The sequence below is a fragment of the Nipponia nippon genome, unplaced genomic scaffold (assembly GCF_047370975.1).
Source record: "Nipponia nippon isolate SJK-2023a ecotype South Korea unplaced genomic scaffold, ASM4737097v1 scaffold_1, whole genome shotgun sequence".
In the NCBI taxonomy this organism is placed as follows: Eukaryota; Metazoa; Chordata; class Aves; order Pelecaniformes; family Threskiornithidae; genus Nipponia; species Nipponia nippon.
This window is the reverse complement of record NW_028262290.1, coordinates 96,212,207-96,238,767: the sequence shown is the minus strand read 5'-3', so window position 1 is coordinate 96,238,767 and position 26,561 is coordinate 96,212,207. Positions and strand designations below refer to the sequence as shown.

General features: G+C 42.5%; 1 protein-coding gene across 3 annotated transcripts; it reads right to left on the bottom strand.

Annotated features, from left to right (window-relative positions):
* LOC148057491 (synaptonemal complex protein 2-like) lies at positions 1–26,561 on the bottom strand. 3 transcript variants are annotated; one of them, XM_087737284.1, is made up of 32 exons: positions 26,463–26,561; positions 25,142–25,166; positions 24,045–24,130; positions 23,830–23,918; positions 23,694–23,728; positions 22,804–22,946; positions 22,273–22,325; positions 21,872–21,917; positions 21,016–21,108; positions 20,866–20,926; positions 20,294–20,442; positions 19,384–19,444; positions 16,922–17,040; positions 16,418–16,493; positions 16,212–16,257; positions 15,545–15,590; positions 14,486–14,550; positions 12,829–12,877; positions 11,625–11,680; positions 10,964–11,018; positions 10,237–10,393; positions 9,204–9,253; positions 7,993–8,089; positions 7,462–7,553; positions 7,239–7,302; positions 5,378–5,509; positions 4,527–4,651; positions 3,816–3,910; positions 2,262–2,361; positions 2,123–2,181; positions 1,583–1,652; positions 1–333 (listed from the first exon to the last, which is right to left on the bottom strand). In XM_087737284.1, exons 1-32 carry the CDS (start codon positions 26,529–26,531, stop codon positions 274–276), a joined length of 2,523 nt encoding a protein of 840 aa, XP_087593410.1. In that variant the 5' UTR covers positions 26,532–26,561; the 3' UTR covers positions 1–273. The 3 variants fall into 3 exon arrangements, with proteins under 3 accessions (XP_087593410.1, XP_087593414.1, XP_087593420.1); XM_087737288.1 differs by having other exon boundaries at positions 22,804–22,919; XM_087737294.1 differs by lacking the exon at positions 2,123–2,181 and having other exon boundaries at positions 2,228–2,361.

Below are 26,561 nucleotides of genomic sequence, written 5' to 3'. Positions count from 1 at the left end.
GTTTGATGGCTAAATCATGATATTTAATTCATTTTCTCTTTCTTTGATATTTAATGGACCCATCTTGCAATTTTGCAGAAAAACTTGATGTTATCAACACAGGGGTCAAACCTGGGCCGCTCAGCAGTATATGTACTTTTTAAGCAAAGAAAGGCTCAATACCAATGTCACTTTCCTCCCCTTTTTTTTCTTTCCATTTAAAATAGATTAACATCCTTCACAGGACTGTCTTCTCTATGCTGCATAAGGTGCTGTAACGAATTCAGGGGTTTGCTAGTCAGAAGGAACAGTGAACACGTTGTTTTCTACTGCCTTCTTCATTGGGTGTTCATGCTGCAGGGAAGGAAAAAAGAAAGATCATGAAAAGCATTTCAAAAGTTTATACAAACATTTATATTGCATAAGAAAAGAACCTGTAGAGATCCTAGAAGCACATGTAGGTTCAGCTTTTAATTCTCAAGCACCCACCCTGGAACAAGGTGCTGCAGGATGAGCAGCTCCCATGATACAATTGTTCCTTCCTCAGTCCTGCTACTCTTTGAAGGTGTCCTTCATCAGGAGCACCTCTGGTAAGGGAAAGGCCTGTGTCCCTAAGCAGCTCAGTGCTCCTAATGGCAACTTTTCCCTATGGAAAGGCTCAAGATTCCAGCTTTAACAGCTAAAAGAAACAAGCCCTTGGTTTTCAGCATCTTTTCTAAAATCCCAGGCCTAGTCTACTGTAGTGACCACAGGCATGGTTGTTTCTTCAACACAGGGATCTTTCTTCATCAGCTCTGTGCAGTACGGACACACGGCATCGCACACATCATAGTAATCCATGAGAAATCAGCAGGAATGCTAAACCCCCAAAGCCATCAGGTTTGCACATAAAAACTGCAGCAGCAGCAAAAATACATGCACATGTGATGGGGTGGACAAAACAGAAACTAAGCATTGTATCAAAGTTAACAGAGTATTCCGCTTAATCTACAAATTAAAACAAGGGTAAAAATTAGTTATTAGATTCTGAAGAGTTTAAGAATGTAAACAGTATATTTAACTGGGATACAAGGTAAATTAATGAATTTGGCTTTTAGAAGAGAAACTTGGAGGCATCAAGGCTAGATGTTGCCAGACCCAAAAAGCAGATGAGAGAAAGCATACAAGGTGGTGTTAGGCTACAGAACTCTTAGCCACAGGATGTCACGAATGCACAACTCCAAGGGCAAGGGGGACAAAGTGACAGAAGATAACTGCATTAAGGGTCACTAACTACACAGAAACCAGCCTCAGGATGAAGGAATCCCTGAGATATGAACCCAGGAGAAGCACTACTACCTGATAGTCCTTGTCCTTACCTTCTACCTTAAGAAAACACTTTTTGACCACTTTCCCTAGTCCCTAGCAGGGCAAACGCTGCTTTCTTGATGCTTTCCATGCATCAGGACTGGAAGGTCCCACAAAGAACCAGCCCCACAGATCAGCTAACCAAAGGTTTCCCCTCCCAGGACTTCAGTTTCATTTCCTCACTTCCAACACTTATCAGTCAGGCCACAGCTCAGAGTCCACCACCCATACAGAGCTGCTCCCATACTGCACATACCGTTGTATTCTGGATAGTGCTGGCAAAACTCTTTGCTGTTTCACCCAGGGCCGAGTCAACAGACTGAATTCTGGAAGAAAAGTGAGCTTGGCTAGTTTGTCTGTGAAGTGTTAGTACTTACTGATGAAACTTGAACAGGATATTTACCAGTAAAAATGAACCTAAGGATTCCCCCTTTTGCAGCTTTTTGCCCAGCACTTACACCAACAGTATCTTTTATATAGGAAACTATCGCCTCCTTCCACCTCCTCTGACCCCTAGGATACAGATGTGAGCAGAGGGTGCACCTTGTTCCAGGTCCTGGTACAGGTGCCTTGAGGTACATGCCTGTCCTGCACAATTTCCCATGCAGAGAGTCCCTCATTGCATACTAGTCCCAATTCAAAACCCTCACAAGGCTGCAACGGACACCAAGTGGGGATGCCATACTGGGTTCAGAATACTTCCTGATATACCAGCAAGGGTACCACTAGCCTAACTAGGGCCCTCTTCAACCATCAGAGGACTTGTGAACATGCAGGACAGCTGGGAGAGACATACCTTTGCTTCTGTTGGTTACAGAATGAATTCAGTTTGAGCAACTGCATGTTCCAGAAGTCCTAAAAAGAGCCCCAAAGAAAACCCTCATTACTTGGGAAGGGATACCTCTGCAGGCTGGCAAATGAGAAGTCGTACACACCACTGCATCCTTCTCCATGTTTGCCAAGATTTGAGTTTCCTTCTCAAGACTGGCAAGCTCTTCAACAACAAGCTTCTGGAAGGTCTCCAGCTTACTCAGCCTAGTGATGGAGAACAGAAACAAGTTTGACACTTTCATGTGCAGTAGCACAAGGCAGGTGGCAACCCCTTCAGCACCAAACCTGACTTTAGACAGAAGGAAACATCCTTGCTGAGCTACACGGGGCAGTTTTGTTATCAGGTATGTCACAGAGCACGTAAATAGCTGTACCACGTCAAAATGAAGATGAGTTTGGCTAAATAGCCTGTCTCAAATAGCAGCGAGTAACGGAGGACCAGGACAGAGCATACAACAGGATTCCCAGTGCAACACTTGCCCTGCACACTCTCCCAACCTCCAGGGATTTCAGCAGAAATTTCCCAAGCTGAAGACAGCATCTTGGCACAAATAACCTCTGATGGGTTTTCCTACCATGGGTTTGATATACACATATGGTGTTGCTACAGGATGCTAGTGATTTCTAAACCTTAACCAGCAGCAACACCCTTATTCACTTGGGTTTGCCACCTTTCCTCTAGCAATGGGATGCCAAGCCATCATCTGATGGTGACTTTAGGAACTACCCTACTGGGGTAGGACAGATTTGACAGAGCTCTGTCCCCACTATCCTGTGGCTCTGGTTGGCTCCAGGTTAATTAATAACATCAAAGCATGGCAGCAGCTCACAACCATCAACTCTTATCTTCCACCCCAAAATGTTTCCTGGTTTTGTTTTTTGGAACACAAACTTCTCCATGTACCTTAAAGACAAGCAAATTGTCCTCAGAGATCCTATTGATACCAGGGATTTTGTACTTTAAAGGCTATTATTTCATACTATGTTTGATCTAAATCCTGCAAACTGAATGTGTAGTAGATATGGAGGCCTGATAGACTTACTCATATCTCAGGCTGTGCTTGTATTTCACTTATAAGAAATCTATAGCTATTATAATTGATTTTATTTTTATTCAGCTCCTATCTGAGAAATTTGGCAACCCATAAAGCAAAATAACCTGCTTAAAGCCCTATCTGGCGAGTGCCTGTAAAGTCCACTAGCTGGCATTTGTTTCATGCACATGGCAACAATCTATAACAGACCCCTTACTTTTCCTCTCCCCCACTTCATTCAGTAAAGCAGTTTGGCTTCTTTCTTAAAACATGTAGAAACGGAAGCTACTAAGTGTAACAAGAGGGTTTTTAGACAGATACGTGAACACTGATGACAGTCAGAAGACATTCTAAGGACTGTTTCATCAACTGCTCTTAACTGAAGCTTGCTTTGCATTAATTGATCCACTCTCCCCTTGCAGAAAAAACAGGATAAGTCACAGGAGCTATGCTTCTGAAACTCTTCTTATGGAAAAGGGAGAGACACACACAAGCTATTTTGCCTTACAAACCATAACGAGCTCAGTATCTTACTGTCAGATTCACTTACAAAGAGGCAATTTCTTTTCACATCAAAATTTACACAAAGTTGAAGCTGTTTTCAGCCAGCAGCAGACAGCTTACCTGCACTCGTGTATCTGGTTCAGCAGGGCAGACACGTTCTTCTCCGAAGTCCTCAGGGCGTTCTGCGCACTGGTCTCCATTCTTTTGTACCGGGACTAGCCACAGGACACACCATTAGGGATGAGCAATGGACCAAGCCGAAACCCAGAAGTCTAGTTTGCAGAACCTTTCCCTGGAAGGCAAACCCCTCTACAGGCTGCCTTTCAGCTTAGCAGAAACCATCTTAAGTCAAATTTAAACTCAAGTGAGATGACACATAGGCAGGGTACTGCAAATATGAATGGATTTCATTCAGCCACACTAGTTACACCAACAGACCTCTATGTAACCCATGCGACTTCAGATCAAGGTCATGCTATCCAGCCAAAGAAGCAAACTTCACCTACGCTCCAATACACTTAACTGCACAAACCCAGGTCTTTGTTAGCACCACTTCACACCAGCATTAATGCAAACTGTGTACATTTTAATCATAACTGATTTGTAAATGCAACCACCTCCAGCCTTGATTCAAGGACTAGTGCTAAAAGTTTAGTGTGAACGCATAACACCAACTCAGAAAAAAAAAAAATCATGGTTGCACAAAGTGTTGATCCAGTACAAACCTGTTCTCGAGCACAAAAATATAGATGGGATGTTTACACCAACTCCGCTGGTGATAAAAAGGTAATTTCATTTACTGTGAGAAAACATTAAAAGAATGCACGTTACCCAGAACAATTTCTTTAGTTGGCCGATAAAGCTTTCAAATGCAGTAATCACCCCTGAATCACTGAAGTCTTCATGTAGCATCTTGGAAAAAATTGCATCATCCACACCATCATCCATTTTCTGGCCTAGGAGAAAGCGTATGCGCAGCTAGTACTGTGCTGGAGGGCTTATTGGAATATAAAACCTTGTGCTACCGAAGGGTTCATTGTTCATGTGAACGACAACACTTGTTAGAGAGCTCAAATTTGAGTCTTGCCCTTCTAAGAGCTCACAAACAGGAAGGACACTGCCTCAAAATGCATTGAGAAAGACTTGTTAGAAAGCAGCATGGAAGAAGTGGCACGATACTAACCAAATACAAAGAGCAACATGTTTACAGATAATGAGGCAAAAGCACAGCACAATGAAAAAAAAGTCAGGCCACTGTTTTCTTATCTTCTACTTATTCATTGCAAGGAAAGCCTAACCCCATTCTGTTCCGAGTTAGTAGTGTTTTGGAGTTACTTTGTCCACTATCTGCATGCTTTTTTCAGCTTGCTTTTTTTTTTTTTTTAAATAGCTCTGGACAATCACTATTCAGAAAGACTAGAAAGTGCTGGCATCATTGAGTGGCTTCCCAAGTGGATTGTGGTTAGGTAACCCACATTTCCTTATTCACACCTCTATATATGTGGTATCCAATGGCAGTGCCGCAATACACGCCTTCTGCTACATTTTGACTTTTGGAGAAGATATCCTCCCTACAGATACCTCTCCAAGCTTCCACGTGAATATGATTTCTACCACCAAAAAAAAAAAAAGCCAAAAACATTTAAACAAACACTTCACCTTAACTGCCAACCTGACTTTACCTGTTTGGATCTCTGCTTCCTTCTCTACTGAATCAAAAAGTTCCCTTGGTTTATAGGAAGTGTCAGAAGACAAATGACTTGTTTCCCAACTGGAAAATTTAGGCTTTTTTATAACAGTGCTGCTTAATACATCTAGAAAGAGAACAGAAGATGTTTCAGAACAGACCTGTTCTTTTGCATGAGGTACGTGGCAGTACCTACCACCAGCTACTCAAGCAAAAACCACCGTTGGAATTAGCAATCCTGCAGAAAAGTAAGCAACTTCATTTTAGGGTCTGGCATCACACTTACAAGACAGGGCAAGACTTCACCAGCAATTCTCTTCCCTCGCAAAGCGGGCAACTAGACTGCCTAGTGCTATGCACATAACTAGAAAGCTACCATGTCTCCATCTTAAAGATAACTTCATTTCTTGGCCCACTGTTCTAACCAGAAAGAAAACCCTTGCCCAGCTTCTTCCCCTTCTGTTTTCCAGCCCAAGCTCACAATCTGTTTACACTCATTTGCTACTGAGCTAATTTCAGCTGCTGTTTAAAAAAAAAAAAAGCATAAATACTTAGTAGAGAGAAAAACTATTGACACCCATAGCAGCCTTCTTTTCTGCAGCTTCACCAGAGTTGCCATACAATTACTTTTAACCTAGGAAAACACTTAGGAACACAGCGAGGGGGGCTGCAGCCCATATTTTAAGGAAAACTTGCCAAAAAAATCATCCCTTTGTCTCACCATCCACTTTTCTGAGCTCAGTGAGTTGCCGGTGTTTGACCAACCACCTCTCTAGCACCTCTGTAGTGCAGCAAGCAGGAAGGTGGTGGAGCCCAGGACAGAGAAGGACAGTCAGACCACAGGGAAAACAATGAAGTAGATTTAGGGTTCACAGAGCAAGCGTTCAAATGCAGTCAGACTACACCTGAAATTTCTGAACATAACCCTACTTCTGCCCTTGCATGGTATGAACTCCTCTCCCACTGTAAGACTGAACAGTAAACGGTGATAAAAATTCAGTCCTCAGCACTTATCTTCCCCCAAAATTAAGCAGATACCTGTTCAGCGTTTGCAGAATATACCTTTGCTGTACCAATGTAAGAAACAGATTGGGAACACAAACATAGCCAGCTCACAAGGAAGGGAATGCTTTTGTCCAAGACCAAAGCTTCAGTGACTTGGTTCATATAGTCACAACAATAACTAAGATAATCTCTCTCAGAACTAACATTAGCATTAGGAATATTAGGATGAAGACAGCCCATTGCTGCTTGACTTTCTTGAAGTTCAGTTGTTTCCAATCACAGAGAGACTGTGCTGCAGTTTTGAATTAGTTTGTGCAAGTTCTGTTTCATTAAAGAAAGGTCCTCAAATGTCACTTTAAAAAAAGCTACAGCAGTAATACAAGTAACCACTTACCAAATGCTTATAATGATGGTCTACATCTATATTTTGAGGTATAAAGAAAGTCAACAACTTTCAGAGATGCTTATTTTTTAAAATGAAGTTGCACTGCACTTTCAAATTGTTAAAAATTAATTTTCGGGCTTCTTTTACTGATTTCACATATTTTCTCTTGGGTCACTGGGTTTGTAAATCCCCAGCTCTTAATAGCTACACTAGTAGTTCCCCTGTGATCAAGGACATGATTTAAGAGTTAGCGATAAACTCAGGAATGTATATAGAAGCATCTTGCCATAGCCTATCATAATATACAAAATAGAGAAATGGAAGATATTTTCTTATGCAAAAAGTATCCCTCAAATATCTTTCAAAAAGCTCAGTTCCTACTTATCTTTGAAAGAAAAATGACAAATCCATCAACACCCCTTTCTATTTTTTAAACAGCTCTTCTGTATTATTGAGACTGACAAACCTGAGTCCTTCCGCTTAGGACTTTCTTCTTCTCTTGACAATTTGTCAGATGCATCATGAAACTTCTAAGGAGAGAGGGACAACAAAGTAAGAAGGTGCCCATCCTGCACTGCAGACAAGCTGCCAGGGACTTGTCTAGTTATAGGAAGCAGAGCGACATGATGCATTGGTTTTGGAGAAGTAGCCTGACAGCAGATTAAGAGTTTAAGCGCAGTGTACTGCACCTGCGTGGCCTTCTCCTCATCACTGGAATAGCCTTGGGCAGATGCATCAAGTGATAGCGGACCCCCTTTGAGCTCCTCTGAGAGCGTTTCATCTGCATAAGAGATCAGCCAAACGACACAAGCAATGGAGGCGGAATCCTGTATTGACTAGAAACCTGCATTTAATGACGTATGCAGAAAAAGAAGAAACCACCACCCTCTCCTTTATCTCTTCACGCAGGGAACGGACAGTAGCTCAAACACAGCCCAAAGGCTCTTTTATTTCTGGCTGCCAGTTAAGTTCATTCCTTCACCTCTGATTAGCCCCAGCTAATGTTTTCCCTGCTCAAGAGACTTTATCTACAAACAATATCCAGCCCCCATAGCCATTAGAAGAAATATCACAAGGCAGAATGCTTATGAAGAAACAAGCAGGAAAAAGGCAAAATTAAAAAAAAAAAAAAAACACCAACAAAAAACCCACCCCAAAACCACACACCTACACATACCAAAACAACTTTTCTAATGCATTGAAGATTAGAAAAGAAATACCAGCAAGATCCACTGTGGGTAAATCATCTCCCTTGGAGCTGGATGTGCTTTTCTTCCTTAGCATCTCCTTTTGAGCTCTTTGCCTTGATGCTCCCTCCTAAAACAAAACCAAGTCTAAGCATGTATTTTATTTGAACTTTACTACAGAAGTAGGGGTTTAGCTGGGTTTTTTAGAGGGGAGGGTTTTGTTTGCTTGGTTTGGTTTTTAAACTCACTAAGAGTAGAGATACGCTTAAAATATGCTTAACATACTGATAGCTCTCTCCAACGCTAAAGGAGATCTGTGCCCTGAAGTTCAATGTATGTGTAAGTTCTCCCTTTAGCCACTTGAGTTGTAGAGTGGATGAAGTTTTTCATAAGCAGAATCAAAGCACTTTAGTCAAGAGAGGAAAGAAAACGTTTCCAGGGGAAAAATAAAAGTTTTTAATGCAACTACCAGTTCTGAAGAGTTTTGTCCCAAAATTTCTGCATTTATGTAGGGACCTTTCCAAAACATTTGATACACAGCACTTAACAGCTGAGCACTGGAAAAGTCTGGCATTGCTAAACTGTATTTTATTTTGCTTGATGTATGTCTGGTCCACTAATTCCCCCATCAGTATAATCCATGGTTAGTTTTCCTAGAGGTATAGCTGAAAGTGGAGAAGGACAGTGCATGAACTCAGCGTGAGCATAGGGCTTGGAAGAAAAGCCCTGACAAATGCCAGCAAAACGCAGAGGAGAACATGAGCTTTCCCAAGGCACCGGCTGGCAGGACAGGGAAGGGGACAGCATGGAGACACAGCCTGGTAGGACCCAACTGGGATTTCTGCAGGTATTCGGACAGGCAGCTCTAGCTCTTGGCATGGCCCTAGAGCCAAATTTGTTCCTGTTGGAGTGACACCCACATCAGCCAAGGCAGGTGTCACACCAAGCATGCCAATTCCTGACCAATCTTCCATCTATCACAGATAAATATAGTTTTAGAACAACTTGCTTAGGGTTCACACACAGTTATTTCTATGAAGTTTGACAGGTTTTCCTAAGACTTCCTTGTTTCCCCAGCCTCCAGTAGACCAACACAGTCTCAGCAACACTTAGTAGGAAAATTTGTCCATCAGAACATTTGAGAAGAAATATAACACCACTTTATTTAATTGCCACTTATTTGTACATGTTTTGCATTTGTAATATTTTTAAATCTGAGGCACCTAGGCATGACACCTCCTTACCTTCTTTGTTGGGTAGTCACTGCCACTACTTGCAGAAGACACTGGAAGCACTGTAAGGAGAAAAGCTTGCGTAGTTACTGACAACGTAACTGCATGCCTTACCCAGTTAAGGTTTGCACTGCAGCTAAATAATCCAGTTTTGAGTTTGGTTTTCTGGGCATTTACAAGAGAAATCTTCACAACACTTCCGTTAAGCTTTGAAACCCCTTTCTAACAGTTTCTAAACAATGCAAACATACAACACAATTCGCTGCATCCAGAGGAGTTGCCAAAAAAGGGGCAGGGTCAGCAGCTTGTCTGACGGTCCCCAAGCCCCAGCCAGAGCACACGGGCTGGCACTGGAGCGAGAACAACTCCCATGGAAACACAGTATAAAGCATAATTTCTCCCTCAACCTTCTTTTGCTTTTTCATCCCTACAGAAACCAACAGCTACCTGAGCAAGGGTTATCCTCCATGAGAGGGACAGAGACATTCTAACTCTTTCAGGGCAATTTAGTTTGAATTTGGAGGTCCCAGCAGCCGACACCACCATGGAGTGCGGCCACAAGGAGGTTTGCTGTTGGTCTGCAAGCTGTGTGGATTTTCAAGGTTTATTCCCCCAGTGAACTGTATTTCTGGAGACACGAGGAGGGAAAGTTGTAGGGAGGAGGTATGGCAGCTCCAGAGATATCTTCTTCCTCTTGTGTTCAAGAGCACCAAGTTATCCATCAGCTCAGCAACCATGGGCTCTTCAGGTCCATTACACAGAGGACTGCACCCACGCAGACATTTAGGTGCCCAATTTCCACCTGGACATTTGAACCCCAGTGCATTCACTGGAGGGAAGGGGACGGGAGCCCGCTTCTTCGAGCGCAAGGATGCACAATGCACCTCCTCCACAGGGCATCCCTCACCGCCGGCCTTGAGCTTGCTCTCTCCTACTCGGTTCAGGCCTCAGCCAAATCCTCTTTCTCAAACTGTCATCAGCCATTTCCTTATCTGCAGTACAGTACCTCACACATAGCTAAATGTCAACAGGACCCCAAGCTTACCTTTTAATTTACTTCTCACCCTGGGTCTTTTTCGGGTATAGTCAAGAGATTTTGGCAATGACTGTTTCTGAGAGTCAAGGATCCAGCTTTTTTCACTCTGACCAGTGCTTGTATTTTCATTGTTGCTTTCAGAGAAAAGATGTTTCCTGTAACTGGACTAAAGACACTATTAAGAGTGAGTGCTGCTCAGTCAGCTCCCTCCATCCACTCAGAAGCCCCCTAGCCATCCCCCTTCATTTACAACTGAATTATTCCATTTCTTCCTCACCACAGTGCAATGCCTGAACTATTTTAAGCTGTGAAATCTGCCAGAACAGCAATAGTTAACTATAAAACCAGCAGTATAAAAACACCAAAAGGCAGGTGCTTGCCCTTTGCCTTGTGGGGTTTGCAGCATCCTCCATACTCGTCTCTCCCTCCCTCCTGCATCCAGATAAAAAGCTCTTACAAGGAGGAAAGCCTCAGCATGCCTGAGCTGCAGCCAAGAGCACAGCAAGAAAAAATGAACACAGACATTCACTTGCTGGTCTGGCAGTCCTGGTGCACCCTGACCACTGCTTTCAGTAGCAACAAGTGGGCTATTTTGAGGCTCCCAGGCTCACATTCCTCCACCTCCGCACTGGGTAAGCCTTAAACTTCAGCCTCTTTAAGGGTGCAACCGATTCGTACAGGTGGATACACACAGCAACCAAAGGCTCTAGGGATGGAAAAAGTACAGATGACCTACCAGCCTTCTCTCGAGCTTGTTTGATTCCTCGTTCTTGTTTGCTATGTCATGACTCCTGCCAAGTAACCCATAAAGACCACAGTTAGACTAGCAGATGCTGCAATAGCACATCACAACAGTGCAGAAGGGGCACAGCCAAATAGCAATGGCAGGCAGCTCCTTAAGAGATCAGCAGGAGAACCAAACTGTTTAATGCGCATCCATTAAACAAGTTTTTCTTCTTCGGTTGGTTTCTGAAAGTAGCAATCTAGGGATACCTGAAAATTAGCACGTTTTAAAAGAAAAAGTAAGCTACGTACTTAGAAGTGGCAAGTCCCTGGCAGCTTGCTATAACTGGAGGTGACCAAAGCAAGGCAGAGGGTTTAAGCATTTTTCAAAAATTAAATCAGTAATTTAGGCATATAATCAGGGAAGGGGAATGCTTAAGAGTTTAAGCCTTATTATTGTCAAAGTGGACAGGAGTTGTTATTTCTCTCTCAGGTCCCATTTAAATATTAGTATTGATAACATCCACGGATACCGTGGCAGCTAAGCAATGAACTATTTTGTCAGAAACATCACACCGCCTTTTTGATCCCAACTTCGAACAGCTTAACTAAGGCAATGAACCCTTCTTTCACAGACCAAAATGTTCATAAATGGTACATGTATAATCCTATACCTCTGATTTTGTGAAGAAAGTTTCTGGCCAAGAATCTTTTCTTTGGCTTCAGTGACCTAAAACAGAAGCAGGTATTTGTCTTAAAGTTCACTTACCCTGTAAGATAATCTACAAAATTAAAATGTATTAGGACTCAAAAGGGCTAGAGGAAGAATGGATTACAAGTCCAGCAAGGAAATTCAACTTTTTTAATGGAGTGGGATTTGTTGATTGAAGCAGTGTCATAAATCATGATAAAGAAACATTTGTCTTCTTAAATGGAGTTACTTCCTCTTTTGCTTGCTTTGTGAATAACACTCATTTTAAGCAATAACGTCCTAAGAAATATCATTTTAAGCACCAACACCGCTAGTAGCAGCGTGCTGGACAGCCTTTGGACAGGGCTGCTGGGACACTGGGCAGGGTACCACGAAGCAGGGTTTTATGCTGACACCCAGTGGCAGTAGCAAGGACTGGATGGCGTCCAGTTTATAACGGAAATTTGGGGTGGCCCATTAAGCACCCATCGCCTCTGAATTAACAGGCAGCAGCGACAGCACTGGCACCAAGGAAGAGGCTGAAAGCCAAAGGGTTGGTACGGCAGAGCCACCTCGACAGAACCCATCAGGAGCAAGTTTTCCACTTCCTGGGCAATCCCACACTGGTCAAAGTTTCAAAGCAGAGCGACTCATTTTTATTCAATTTTTCCAACAGCCTGCAAATATAAGTCAAGCCGAATTTCTTGCAAAAGTTTTGCAATGACTGGCTTTAACCAGGAATTCCCAATGTGCCAAGTGTGGCTCGAAACGGATTTCAGTCTCTTCTGGTTTAGCCTAGGAGTACAAAGTGAAGGATGCTCAGCAATCTGCTTTCAATATTCAGTAAAATGCAAACAGAGGTTGGCCTTCAATCACAAAGATATTTCACAGCTTCACTCAAGCAACAGCTCAAATTCCTATTGCAGTTGGTTTTATCATACAGTACCCACCACAAGATTCAAGAAGTGATGAGCACTCTCCCTCCCCCCAAAAAAATACTTCCATGTATAGCACCATACAGAAATAAAAGAACCCCAGATTCCCAGTTGTCTGTTTTGCTATAACAGCGTGCCCATCCATACTGCATTTCTGCAACAAGAGATACCCCCTGCTTCAAGTTACTGCTCTGTTAGCTACTGAGCTGGGAACCTTAGTGCATCACCTAACAGCTTCTGTCGCAACTTTACCTTTTCATGACTTGCAGAGTCTGAGTTTTCAAAATCATAGATTTCCTTCCTGCAAGACAACATATATGTGTCAGTGACATACAATCATGAAGAGTCACCCTATAGAACTTCACTAAGAATATGGGGGGATAATGTGGGTTTTTTCCTACCCCCTCTCCTATGAACTCCATTATACAGTAAACACTCAGATACTTTATATGCCTAAAACCGCTGTTTTCTCAGCTTCTAAAAAAAAAAACCAAACTTGTTCTTTTCCTATTTAGTCTCTATTATTGTCTGCCTTGATTTTCAGTCTTTCAATTGTAAATTTTTAATTTTAAGAGAAATATTCAGAAGATAGAAGTTAGCCTATCCCTGTTTATGTAGTAGACGTTTTGTTCCCACATCACCACTAATAGTATGTAGGTAGGAAGAAATCATGAATGCAAAGACAATTTCAGAAGCGTTTAAAAGAAAAAAAATCATGTCACTCCCTTTTGAAAATTTTAACATTTAATGTTTGTTCTCTAATCACGTCTCTGTATGCATATGGATTTTGTTTTCATGTCTTTCAACATTTAAACTTAACTGTACCTTTATTTCTTTCTCCAAATCGTAACTATTTAAAAAATCCTACAATTATTGTTCAACATACAGTGCATCTTCCTCTTCTTACTAGTGAAAGAATAGGAAGACCAAACAACTGAGCTCTTTTCGTTAAAGCTTCCTGAAGGAAAGAAACGCTCATTTTCACATGAAGCACTAGAGGGAGCAGAACCACTGAACTAAGACCTTCTCCACCTCAAACTTTACAGTTCTACTCCTGTTTTACTACTGGTATTTGCTGCATCAAGTTATTTCATCTTACAACCTAGAACCTGTAGCAATTATGAAGTTCTGCATCAATTTTTCCCATTCTTATCTACAAGCAATCAAAACAAAAATCATCCAAACACTTGATTTTTTGGTTTTGTTTTGTTTTTTAAACTAAGAGTCAGTAGACTGAAGCAGGACACTCAAGGAAGCCCTGGGACAGCCAGAACCACAGCAGAGATCCTCACATACCGTTCATTTGCTCTCCTGCTCAGCAGGAGACATCAACTGGCACACAACACTTGGCAGAGGGGGCAGGAGGACAGTGCAACAAGACAGACTTCCAGCGCCGCAGCTTGCATATGGCCCTCAAACCCTCGAGTGCTTCTGCCCGCAAGTGCCACTAGCGTTGAACATGAGCAGACCGATGTATGAGTGTGAGGGAAGGGGACAAACTGAGAAAGAGACCATTCTGAAACTCTAGGACACACAATGCCAAAGAACTGGAACAGTATCTGAAAAAGCTTAGGTATTTATGAAAGAAGCTGCCACTCATAACTCAACTCACTGGAGGACGCGAGGATTACGGTTAGGCGAGAGAAAAAATGGAAAAGCCAACATGACATAGTATCACAGAGGTAAGAGCATTTTTGGCAGTCTAGAGTTAGCTTCTAAAGTCTTTATTGCTTTAGGGACCCAAAGGTTCCCACTGAGACAAGTTATGACCCTTCATAGCCTCCTGAATGCCCGTTCTGTTCAGGCAGCCCTCCCCGTGGGTGCACCCTCCCCTCGTTAGTACTAGAAATGGTCCAAAAACGCCTCGTACACCAGTCCCCTGCATGGGCACAGGGCTCGTGTGTCATACCTGCCTTCAGTCCTCTGCTTGACCAATCTTGTTTTTCTGTTTCTCTTTTCCCAGGTAGCCTCCTTCTGAAAAGGAAAGAGTTGCAGGACATAAAACCACAATACACCAAGTCATGTTCTTACCCTAGAGCCTGCTAAAAGCAGAGGGAAGGCATGCTAGGAAACTCCGTTCCTCCTTTTGCAACAACTGCCCAGGTACAGCCGTTTCCTGCAATTCTTTCCTACCAGAAACTATGGGACTCCCAGAGATGAAATTGGGGGGCCAAGGGGGTGAGGATACAGAAAGAAGTAGTTCAAAAGCTTTGAATTCATTGCTCAGTGGGCAAGCGTTAAAAAACCTTTGAACTGTCAATTAAAAAATAATTTTTAAAAAGTCTAAAACTAGTACCTGGAAACAAACCCAAGAATAAATCTAAAATTTGATTTCTTATATAAGCTAAGTACCTACTCCAAATTAAAATTATTGCTTTGGGAATTTAATTTCTCTCATGTAGTGCATAGTTGGTTTTGGGGTTTTTTTTGTTTTTTTAATACCTGGACACATCAATAGAAACTTCCAAGCTCTCAGTTACTTCTTAAATCACACAGGTTATAAGCTTCTAGTGTGGGAGGATCATTAGAGCTCAGGTACAAAATGGACTAAACATGTCTGTAGAGTTCCAAGACTTGCTTCCCTTCAGCAAGCAAATCTTTGCTCTTGTAAATCGTGCGTAAGTCTCGCGATGAGAGTTTGTCCCACGCAGGCCCGAGCTGGTTGCCAACATGCCATGCTCCCGGACAGAAGCACAGCACACCACTGCCAGGGGGTATATGCACTCAAACAGCTGAGCTTAAATTACTTGGTTGGGCCACACTAGAATAAGGTTGGCAGCTGTTGCCTCTGCAGCGCACTCCTGGTGCAAAATGGCACGTTACATCAGATATGTCACTGCACGGGCTCAGGACACCACTCAAGGGCAGGAGTGGGTCAACCCATCCTAGCTTTTTTCTGCAACTCCACCAGAGCATCTCTTCCCTGCCCCACGTCTCTTCACTCAGGTGGGCCTCAAGGCAAACATACCTTTTGTGTTGACTCCTCCATGGGTGGTTCTTCTAGGGGCTTCTCACTGGGGACAAGAGAACACATGAGGGAAATGCAGTGCTGAGGGGCTGTTTAATTAAAGCCCAAAGAGTCAGTTTGTGAAGTACTAAGATGGAAAAAAGCTTGCATGAATTAGCATCAAAGCAGTGGTTTAAAAGGTGTGTAGGGAAGAAAGCTAACCAGTAGCTCTACAGAAGTCCAACTTGTTAACTATAAGAAATGCTGTCCTGCAAAGCTCTGAAAAAAGGTGTTACTAACGCCGAGGTGAATTCAAATTCACAGGATCTTTCACAGAAGTCATGGTCCTCATTGTAAATAGCTACATATCTGGTGAGCTGTGGTTATGCAGCTAAACTCTCTGTAGTACAGCTGTACGCTCATCTTGTACTTGGATTAAATCAATGATGAGAGGGAAAAGTCACATCAAGGTAGCAGCCAAGCCAGTAACCAAACATCACCGTTCTGCAGCTCCAGAGTACTGTAACGCTGGGTAACCAGCCAGGGGGGCAAAACAGAATCTTTGTTTCCATTTAATAACTGATAGAATATACCTCAAAATCACATGCATTAAAAGCCCGGGGGAGGGAAAACAAACAAAACCAGAAAAAAAAACCACTTTGCAAGTTTTTGTCTGCAAGACACTCACCTAGGCTTAGGTTTTGTCGTTGGAGATGGAGTTTTGGACTTTTTTGCTGAAGGAGGCAAGGAAACTACAGCTTCACCCTCTGAAGCTACTATTAAACACTTCATCTGCTTTTGTTGTAAGGCCCACAAAAGCAGAGCCTTCACCTTGTCACCTGGGTGACGCTTAACTGGGTCAGACTTAAGGAACTGAAGGGAGCCATGCCTGACCTGAGCCGTGGTTAGCGTCTTCCACATCAGTCTGCTGGCTCACTGTAATCACGGTGACACCAGAGTTAACCATTTTCTGCTCGGAGACATGAAACCACGAACAGAGCATGCATATGATCAAAGAAGTGGATTTTTTTTAGAAACAGAGATTTTCAGTGCTAGCCTGTGACAACAGCTAGATGACAGGTTCATCATTAGCCACACAAAGTCATTTTAGGTTGCATGTAGGTGATACTATGAGCTTCTCACCAAGAGCATCCCAGCATCCCCTTATAAGAGGGAGTAAAATTTCTTCTTTCTTTGTAAAGCAGTTTTGCCAAAATTGCAGCTCTGGAGGCAAGTGTTTGGGCTGACTTCCCACGAATATAAGGTGGGGTTTGAAAACATTGTCAGATCTGGGTACAAACCAGTTTTCTTTGAAAGAAGGTTTTAACCACACAAAGCAGACTGAAGGAAGGGGAAAATGGGGCACAAGGATGGTTTCACCATACTCCAAACACTTACTGCTGCGGTGCCTGTTAACTGCTGGCTGTGCTGAGGAGCTACGTTGTCTGATAGAGTCTCTGCGTTTTCAGAGTTTGAAGGATCTTTCCTCCTCTGCGGATTAGCGGACTCGGCTGTCGCTGCAGAACAGCAACGGGGCGAGAACATCGTTGCAGTAACTGAACACACCCGCCCCCCTCCCTTTCCATTCTTACACGCTTGCGTAAAAGCGTGACAGTACAACTTATCAGGCACAAACATCTCAAAATCGTGTTTAATAGAACAAAAACATCAAGCACCTCCAAACTACCCAGTGCAGAACTGCAATGCTAAATAAACAGCACCTTATCATCTTATTGATACCTTGACTCTTAGCTCTGGAAGCCACGGAACAACCCTTTGTGCCTGGCTAAAGCAGCAGACCAGTGGGACCTTCCACCATCTCTGTTTCCCTGCACTGAATCTCTACTGGCCACTGCAGAAGCTGTTTCACTACAGATGTACTACCTGCTGCCCTTTGTACTCCTTGATTGCTCCAAGTAGTAGTGCCCACCTTGTACTTCTGTGTATGCTTCATGGTGGACACTGATGAAGGAACTTCTCCCTCACCTGCACTTCCAGAATCTGGAAGACTCCCATTCTAGCTCATTTTGGGCTGTAACTGGGGGGAAGTGGGAAGGACTACTGAAGAAGTTACTGTCTCGGACATCTAGAGCTGGAAGTAGCTCTTTCAGGTAGTCACCTGGAGGAATCTGAAATGCACAGTAACTAAGAAAAATGCAAAATTTGCTTTTAACACAGGCACAGAAAGAATGCTACCTAATCTAAGGGCTCTTCAAACTTGTGATTCATTTTCTGAGATGGTGGGTGGTAGCAGCAGAAAGAGAGCTGCAAGTTCATTGCCTTAGAAGACCTGGAAAGATCTGTTAAGCAAGTTACCCCAAGGAATAAGCCACACGGAAAATAATCACTTTAAAAACTGAAGTACAGCCAATTTTGCAGCAAGGACATATCCCAGTCTTCAAAGAGAAAAGATCACTATACAGAAAAAAAGCCGCCTCCCAAATAATTTGATACTGAAATTGAGCCAAGGAAACATTTCCTGCTTAAGACCAATTTTGATCATGCGTGTCTTGCTTTTGTGCTGAAAACAGCTTTTCCTCGAACTGTGGGTCACAGCCTTGGTGAGGATTTAGAAAAGAATTTCAGAGCGGAGTAGAGGGAAAGGAAGGAGCTACTTTCCCTTCCCCTCAGACCATTGCTGGGCTTGGACCTTCTTTTGGGTCAGGCACCCAAGCATCATGCCTGTACTTCAGGCTCCATGTTCCCTCGACATCTCTATTTGGAACAAAATTAAACTCAGCCCAATGATCCTCAAAGGAAACATCTTGCAGGGGATGTTTGCTGGCAGCACGAGAAATGACACCATTTGACCATGGAAAATTCAATGTGCCCAGTTCAAAGAAATACAAAGCATTAATTGTAGGCTGGTGAGAAGGAGGAAGTAACAGCTTTTCCAGGTCCAGCTAAGAGCCTTCCCTACCTTAAGGCACACAGCTACTCTCGTAGTTGTGGCACACACAGAGACAGCCTTGTGACATGAGGTATTTACAGCAGCACTTGCAATGCCCCTGCATACAGCAGGTATTTACGGCAGCACTCGCAACGCCCCTGCATACAGCAGCGTGTCACCTCCTGCAGAGAGGAGCTGTGCCGCTGCTCATCTCTCTCTACAAACAGGGACCACGGGTGAACATTTCTGCTCCCCCAGCTGTACTTCCACAACAGCACCAGGCATCTCCAGAGCATCATCCACTGTCTGGAGTAATGGGACCAGAGCGCACCATTCTCTATCACATCACATTGTTGGAAAGAAACAGAAGTCACCTCACTGCAGGAAGCCTTGGAGGAGGCTGCACCACCACACATGCATCCGCAGCACAGAGGAGAGCACATTAAGTGCCAAGGTGCAAGCGCTGGTCCATCAGAGGACCTGCGCTTCCATGGGCACAGAGATGCCACTGTCCCCTCCTGCAGGGAGTCTCCCACAGGCACCCACACAGCACAGCCAAACCATGAACCATGCATTGGGCCAGCAAGGGAGGCTAGATGGGTGCATCCCGCTGCACCCTCAGGTGGAGAAACACTACTGCGCACTCTTTGCTTATCAGAGGTCTGCCAGCAGCCGAGATATGCCCTGCCAGGCTACCTGCCAGTGCACAGCTCCAGCCTACATGAGCTGTTCCCCTGCCCATGCAATCCCAGCAACACACAGCCATGGTGCCACATCCTCGCTCCCTGGGCTAGAAGGACTCAGCATCTGCCACAAACACCAGCTACCAAGCTCACGAGATACGAACAGTAAAAGATTGAGCTTGGGGATTTTTTTTTTTTTAATGTGGTTAACTGCAAGCGAAGATACTAATTTTAGAAGGGAAGCATTTAGATTTCATAAAATAAAATAATAATTTTTAAAAAATCACCTGCTTCATTCTTCCTGGCTTGCTTCCCAGCATGGACAGACTCCTCTTCAGCCACATTTATCTGTTGGTGTGAATTAATCTCATGTGAAAGTGACCTTAAAAGAAGTAGAATCTTTATCTAGTAAAGTCAGCTACTTAATAACGTAAGAGTTGTTAATCGCCATCAACAAATCATTGGCAAATCATTGGATGCTACTTGAGTTGGCCATTTAGAAATGTCTCTGCTCCTGCAAGGATAAATGACAGCCACTATACTATGGCTATTTACTGTCACATAAGGTTTTCTGCAAACCCCATGGTCTGTGGATGAATCACAAGTATAAAAAAGTAGCCATATTAACAGTTACCAAAAAAAAAATTGCACACATCCCCCATGTTTTTACATTAGCTTATAAAAAAAAAAAAACTTGAGGTTTTAAAAGTACTCTACTTTTAATCTAGAAGTACTACCTACAATCTAAGAATTGTGCCTTGCGGCATCGCTTCTCTTCTCCAGGTTGTCATGTCACAATTTGCTCATCCTATGCAATATAGCACTTTGAGCTAATGTAAGGGAATGTTTGTACTTCAAGTTATTAATTATGGCAATTAAATGCCATAGGCTTTATTTCTTATTTCAGAAACTCAGCAAAAGTAATCATATCACACTGAATGGATTAACAAACCAGTTTAACCTTCCAACTTCTAAACCATAAATTTGAATCCCCTGAAACTTATTTCCTGAAGTCTCTAATCTCAGACCAAAGCTAACAACATCTATACAGAGAGTCACAAATCCACAAGGGGAGGAAATATATATAATAAACAGACGTTAAAAAAAACACAAAAAACACCCCACTGAATGTTTTTACTTGATACACACGGGGCAAAAATATAGTTTAGAAAAGAAAAAGTCATACTAAGAGCTTACCATCATTTTTTCATCTCCCAGGACTTTTCTAAGTATACTTAAGATTTCAAACTCAGCACTGAAAGATATTTTGATTTTTGTTGCTTCTGTTTTGTTAAGAGTAGCAGGAATCTTCATGTAAATTTTAACAATCTTTTTTCCATCATCCTCTGCATAAAAAAAGCAGTTAAATCTGTTTTAGAGCAAGACATTCAGTCTATCACCTCAAAAATATTTGAATAAATGTCCAGGTTTTCTTAAAACAGTCTCTTTTACATCTTGCCCCTGCATTTCCAACTACTCTGTTCACCTATTTCTTTCTCATTGGATCTAGATGATTATGCTACTCCCTAGCACATCTATAAACTGACCCCTCAACATGCCCTGCTTGGGTAGGGAGGGTAGGTTATGTGCTAAACAGACCCACAGACAGTCCAACAAGCAGAGCTGGTGCACGGTGACCATCAAAGGGCACCATGGGGAGCAGGGAGAAGACACAGGAACTCTTTGGTGATAGTGAAATTTTAGGTTGGCTCCATGTGTCTTGTGGACCCACAGCCAAACAGAGGATAATGCTGGTTGGAAAACCTTACCGATCAGGCTGTAACTGCTGACTGCTTCTTTTGCCAGCCTCACAGAGTCCCAAAGAGCACCCTTTGAAAACCAAAGCCACCACATCAGAAGGGCTGAGCAAGCACTCGTTGCATTAGGCTAACCCAAGGCCACATCAGCTTTGCTGTTACCTCGGTACTGTCCACATAGAAAGTCACACTCTCGCTGCCGGTGTTGAAGTCGATCCAGAACTCCTCCAGCTTCTCGTCTGATGGCTTCTTCACCTGAGGAAGCACAACAGCAGTGCTGCCATTCCCAGAAAAAACCCACAACTGTCTTATTCTCAGTTTGCTTTAACAAGACGAAATTGGAAACAGAAATAAGAGTTGGGATCAACCTGCAAATTGCCAGCTTATTGCTCACCCAACCATACCCACAAAGTCAGACGTGGCTCTATGTCAGCCAAGGGAAAGGCAATACACAAAGGCTCACATGTTTGTGGCAGGAAAGAGCCTGTGAAAGTTTTCTGTGTTTCTAAGCACTTGAAATAAGCAGAAGCAGCGAAACTGGCTTCCATCGGCTTGGTTTTGATTTGATACAATAGTCAGGAATGGTGCCACAAATAGATTTACTTAAAGACCAGTAAAGCAATCTGCAGGATCTGTAACAGCGACTATGACCTCTCCTACACAGGCATTGGGCTAATCTTGTTTTCTGGCAGTCTGGGAGCAGCTCTGCCAGAGGAATTAGAGTTGTCCTGGCCTCCTATTTCCTTTTAGAGATCTCTCTTCTGTCATCACCATGAAGAGAAGCACTGCCTCTATCACTTGGCTGATACAAAAGCAAAGTCAGCAGCAGTAAGTTGGGAGCTAAGTGACAAACATGCAAACTTCCCAACTAGAACAGAAGGTTACACTCCACTCTCCAGAAAATTAACTTCTTTAATAAAAATCAGGGAGGAAAAAAAACCCCACATATACCACAGAAAGTAACATTTTAACAGCAGTAACACTGTAGGGAAGGTGTCACAGTGTTAAGGACTATTACCTCATTCATGTCAGCAAAAGCAGATATGCAAGGAAATGAATAGACTCTGGAAGAAAAGCAGACTTCACATGATATATTCAACATCAGAGTCCGACTTTACGAAGATAAAAATCATCAAGATTAGCAACCGATCTTGTTGTTCAAAAAAGAATTAATAAATTCCTAGAAGTAAATTAAGCTTGGAGAAGCTTAGAGAATAGAGTATTTTAGTAGTGATGCATTGTCTTCATTGATTTTACTTTCAAAAGAACCACCATTAAAATGAATAAAATCTGTTAAGAACTTAATTATTCACATGTGATAATTTTTTTTTTTAATGTAACCCAAATCAATTTACAATCCTAGCTTTTCCCCTCTGCAATAATGACAGCACCAGTTTATTCTGTTGGTTCACAGCTTACCTTCTTTCATCCCCAAGCCTTTCATTTAGTTGGTTAAGAAATTTTCTGCAGTCCTTCAAGGCAAATGACATCTTATTAAAAATCGGTCTACATTTCCTTTGCAAAGAGTTTTTCTATTGGGCTGTGTAACCTCTACTCCAGTTATAAGCTTTTAACTACTCAGTGTGATGCCAAAGGCCACTGGGGAAGAAAAACTCAAGTTGCTACAAATGGTTGGAACCAACTTATGACCAGCAAGCCTCCAAACATAAACCACAAAAATTAACTTATTTATGCTTTAGGAGTAAAATAACTTAGAAATAAGAACTATTTTAACAATATGCCATTTTATATTTGCCAGGAAAAAAAAAACCAAACAAAAAAACCACACACCACACCATCCACAAGTAACCAAAATAATTTTGTCTATTTATAAAATCAGAAAATCAGTTTTGTAGGAACTTCTTACAAGGACATCCTGACTGAACTGAACCAAAACTAGCCCCTATACAGACTTGTCAAGTATGTTGTTTTCAAAACAAGGACCCTCACCGTCTCAAATTCTCTATCCTTGATCCCTTTGAAAGCTTCAGCAAGATAGTTATCTTCAAACCAGTGGTGAACAAGGTCATCCCTCCATTTTTTTGTCATTAACCTACAAAGTGCTTCTGAAAGGGCAACCTGAAGGTCATAATCTACATGGTAAACATAAGCACAGGATAAATATCCCCCCCACCATAACAGAGGGTTACAGCATTGCTACTCTTGCACAAATATACTATACAGTCATATTAATCAGCTAGCTTCAGTTTCACCTAGGAAAACAGTAGAGGGTAACAGCGGAGCATTAGCTCCGGGCATCTCCAGCTCCTCCTGGCTCAGCAAGGTCGAGGTGCGGAGCACTGCTAGCCACAACACACGCACGTACGTCAGGGATGTTCTTGGGGATCAGGGAGGGGATGAGAGTAAAGCCTCATCACTAACTCACTACAACTAAGTTACATTTCACATACCACGGTAATGCCCTAGGAAGCGGTATAGCTAGGAGAAAACAAATGAGATTTCACTCAAGAGGCTATAAACCTTATTAAGTTTGTCTGCATTGTGGCAAAGTAGTTAAAATTTATTTTTTAAAGACTAACAGCAAACATACTTTGTAAACACATAGATAAAGCTGATCTAATTACCTTTCTACATATATCAGGTCAGCTTTTCTTACTAGTTAATACGAATTACTAATACTAACCAGAAAGAACTAATCCATTGTTACATCTAACAATTTTCAATTAGTAATTTCTTAAAGTACCATCTGATTTTCCTCCCCAAAAATCAACTCTCTACAAGGAAATGAATTAAATTATAATTCATCTATAATAAATAAGCAGACGAAGTAAAGCCGGAGAAGCCCAGCTTCATAAGAATAACCACTAAGTACTTCTTACCACCAACCTCCAGCATAGTTTTTGCAAGGTCTTTCCTGAAACGACATAATGCAACAAGTTAAAGTGGAAACAACTTTAACTCCTGTAGCTAAACACCGTCTTCCCTGCAACAAGAGTTGGAGGGAAAACCACTTACGTGAGCAAGCACATCTCTTCAGACAGAGGGAATTTCTTTCTCTCCTCCCGTGGGACACCGTCGAGTATAGAGTTGAGGGTCCTCAAAGCCTTTCCCCCACAGAGGAAGGGGAAGAATAGGAAGGGAAAGAATTCAGTAACATTTTTCACATTTTTTTAATCTAATTACACACACGTGTATGCGTGTGTATTTTCTCCTCCTAGTAAGGGTCTTACCTCCTGCCGCAGAGCACAGCAAATATTTACTTCTGTCACTAGATGCCCTAGTTCAGGTAAAAACAAATTCACCAGCTCTTTCTTCCCTAGAAAAGTCGTTTGAAAAGTTACAGCTAGCAATGAGCTGGTCTGCATATAAAAGATAGTTGAAGCAACTACAGTTTGTGGTGTTAAAGGCGTAAAAATATCCCAGCTGGGGATTCAGTTTTAAACAAAGCTGACAGCTATCTAATCCTAGACAGAAAAGGGAACTTGTAGCTTCTCTGTAAAAAAAGCTCCAGATACTTTAACCTGGGTAACTACTTAAATAGGCATAGAGAGGAGAAGCTGCTTACTAACCACAACAGATAAACCCGTACTATACAGCTTTTGACAAAGTCAGCTGAGCAAACCACTACAGTATTAACCAGAAGATGCTCGTGCCCGCTCCGCTCCCACTAGAATAAGCTACAAGGACGAATAAGCTCAAGTTACCCAGCCCACAGTGTAATGCTTCGTTTTTACATGACTTGTGAGAGCCTGGATGTCTGGGCACACGCGTGCTTGTTCTTGCTGAAAGCACCTGCTCCCCAGCCCTAATGGAAAGCCAGCTGCGGCCACAGGCAGAACCTTGCTGCTGAAACGAATGAGAGACAGACCTCCCTCTGCCTAGCTGGGATGGCTGAAGGAGTCACCACGTTATTCTGTGGAGGTGGTTGCCTTCAGCAAGGGAATAACATCTGAAGCCACTAGGAATAGATGTGCAAGAGCAGACTGTCTAGCCTCAAGTCCTTTCAGAAGCACCGCTTACTCTGACCAAGTGAAATACTTGATGCCAACCATTTAAACAAGATACCACAGCTAGATTTTTTTTTTCAGCATATGCAAAACAAGCAACCAAAGATAAACAGTAAAAGGTTTTGTGCTCCGATGTAAACGTTAATGAAAGTTAACTGGAGGGAAATTAGCAGGATGATTTAAAGAAAACATTGCAGAGAGGAGGAGGGGGAGGCAGGGAGCAGAGGGGAGAAGAGAAAGGGAATAGAGTTCGAGCAGAATTAAGAAATGAGCGATTGAGATTCAGGATATCAAGGAATAGAAGGAAAAACAATACTGACCTTCATTACTACACTTGCAAATCACCTGATGGAAAAAGTAAAGGAAGCCTTCGTTAACACGCCACAACCCAAGAACAGCAGTACTCAAAGTGCTGAGGCATTTGTGCCCCCACTGTCACACCTTTCAGGAGCTAAAATAACATAAAATATTACTGTACCCACATCAGGAAAAGCAGTGCCACCTGATACAGGTACATCACCTATGGTCACCCCAAGCATACAGGTTGGCATTACGCAGGGAGGGTAAAGGGAGCGAAGCACCCACTTCCCCCAAGGATTTCAGCAACACTCAAGAGTGGAGCGCCCTCAAGTTCCCTGGAAAACCCACATCGTGGCATCGCTTTGTTACTTTTATTGCACATAATGGCCTATGTAAGAACACATTTTATGTTTACACACTACAGTGTGAGCTATCATATGATGTCTGAAGAGTGTTAAAGTCCATTGAGGAAAACTAAAAATAATAAATAAAAACCCCACAACACAAATAAAACAACACTTCATCCTCCGCAGTGAAAGCGTAGAAAAGAAATGGACCATGAAGACAAAGAAATCAAATTTTGGCAAAGAAATAATTTATAGAATATTTCCTATAATTTCAATGAGGTTAGTAGAGAAAGAAGAAAATTTCATTTTACTCAAATATTTTTTATCAAGTCTCCTAAACAGAGCCACAAGTATTCAAATAAATTTTGATGCACAAGGTGACACAGTTCCAGTAAGCTACAAACAAGACTGGGGGAACAGCTTGGGGAAAGAAGCTAAAAGCATTCTTCCTACTGAAAATTTAGATCACTAGGCCTCCAATACCTTTAAAGTTACACATATTTAAAATAGAAACCTGAATGAGAATTATAAGCAGTTCGGAATATTCTTTAAAAGTAAATGAGCTGTTTCAAACACCGTAAGAACAAATTGCCAGCACCACCTTGGCAAATACATTTGCACTTAAGGTGCAGCTCAGTGGCAGTAGCTTGGGTTTTCAAACAAGGGCTTCAGCACAAAAGCTTCGGTTTACAAAATGCATAGGAACTTCTTACACATTTTCCTGCAAAAACAAACGCCTGGCTTCACGTTAGAAAATGCTGCAGCCCTGTGCGGCCCCAGGGCAGCTTCTCCCAGGTGCATCAAACCTCAGGCTAACACCAGCCCAGAGCAGGCTCCTGGGCACCGCCTGTCCCCACCACCTGAGCTTTGTCCCAGGCTCAGTCCTAGAGCACAAGGTCTGCATAACTATTTATTTTTTAACAGAAAGCTGTTTGTGAACAATGGCTTTCTTATCCAAAGGCAACCCTTCTGCCCCCTTAATGCATATACATACCAATGCAGAGTCAAAGAAGTCTTCAAGGAGTAACATCAAAAATTTATTCTCGTTTGGGTCGATGACCATCACAAACGCTCTTGCTTTTTCAAACCAAGA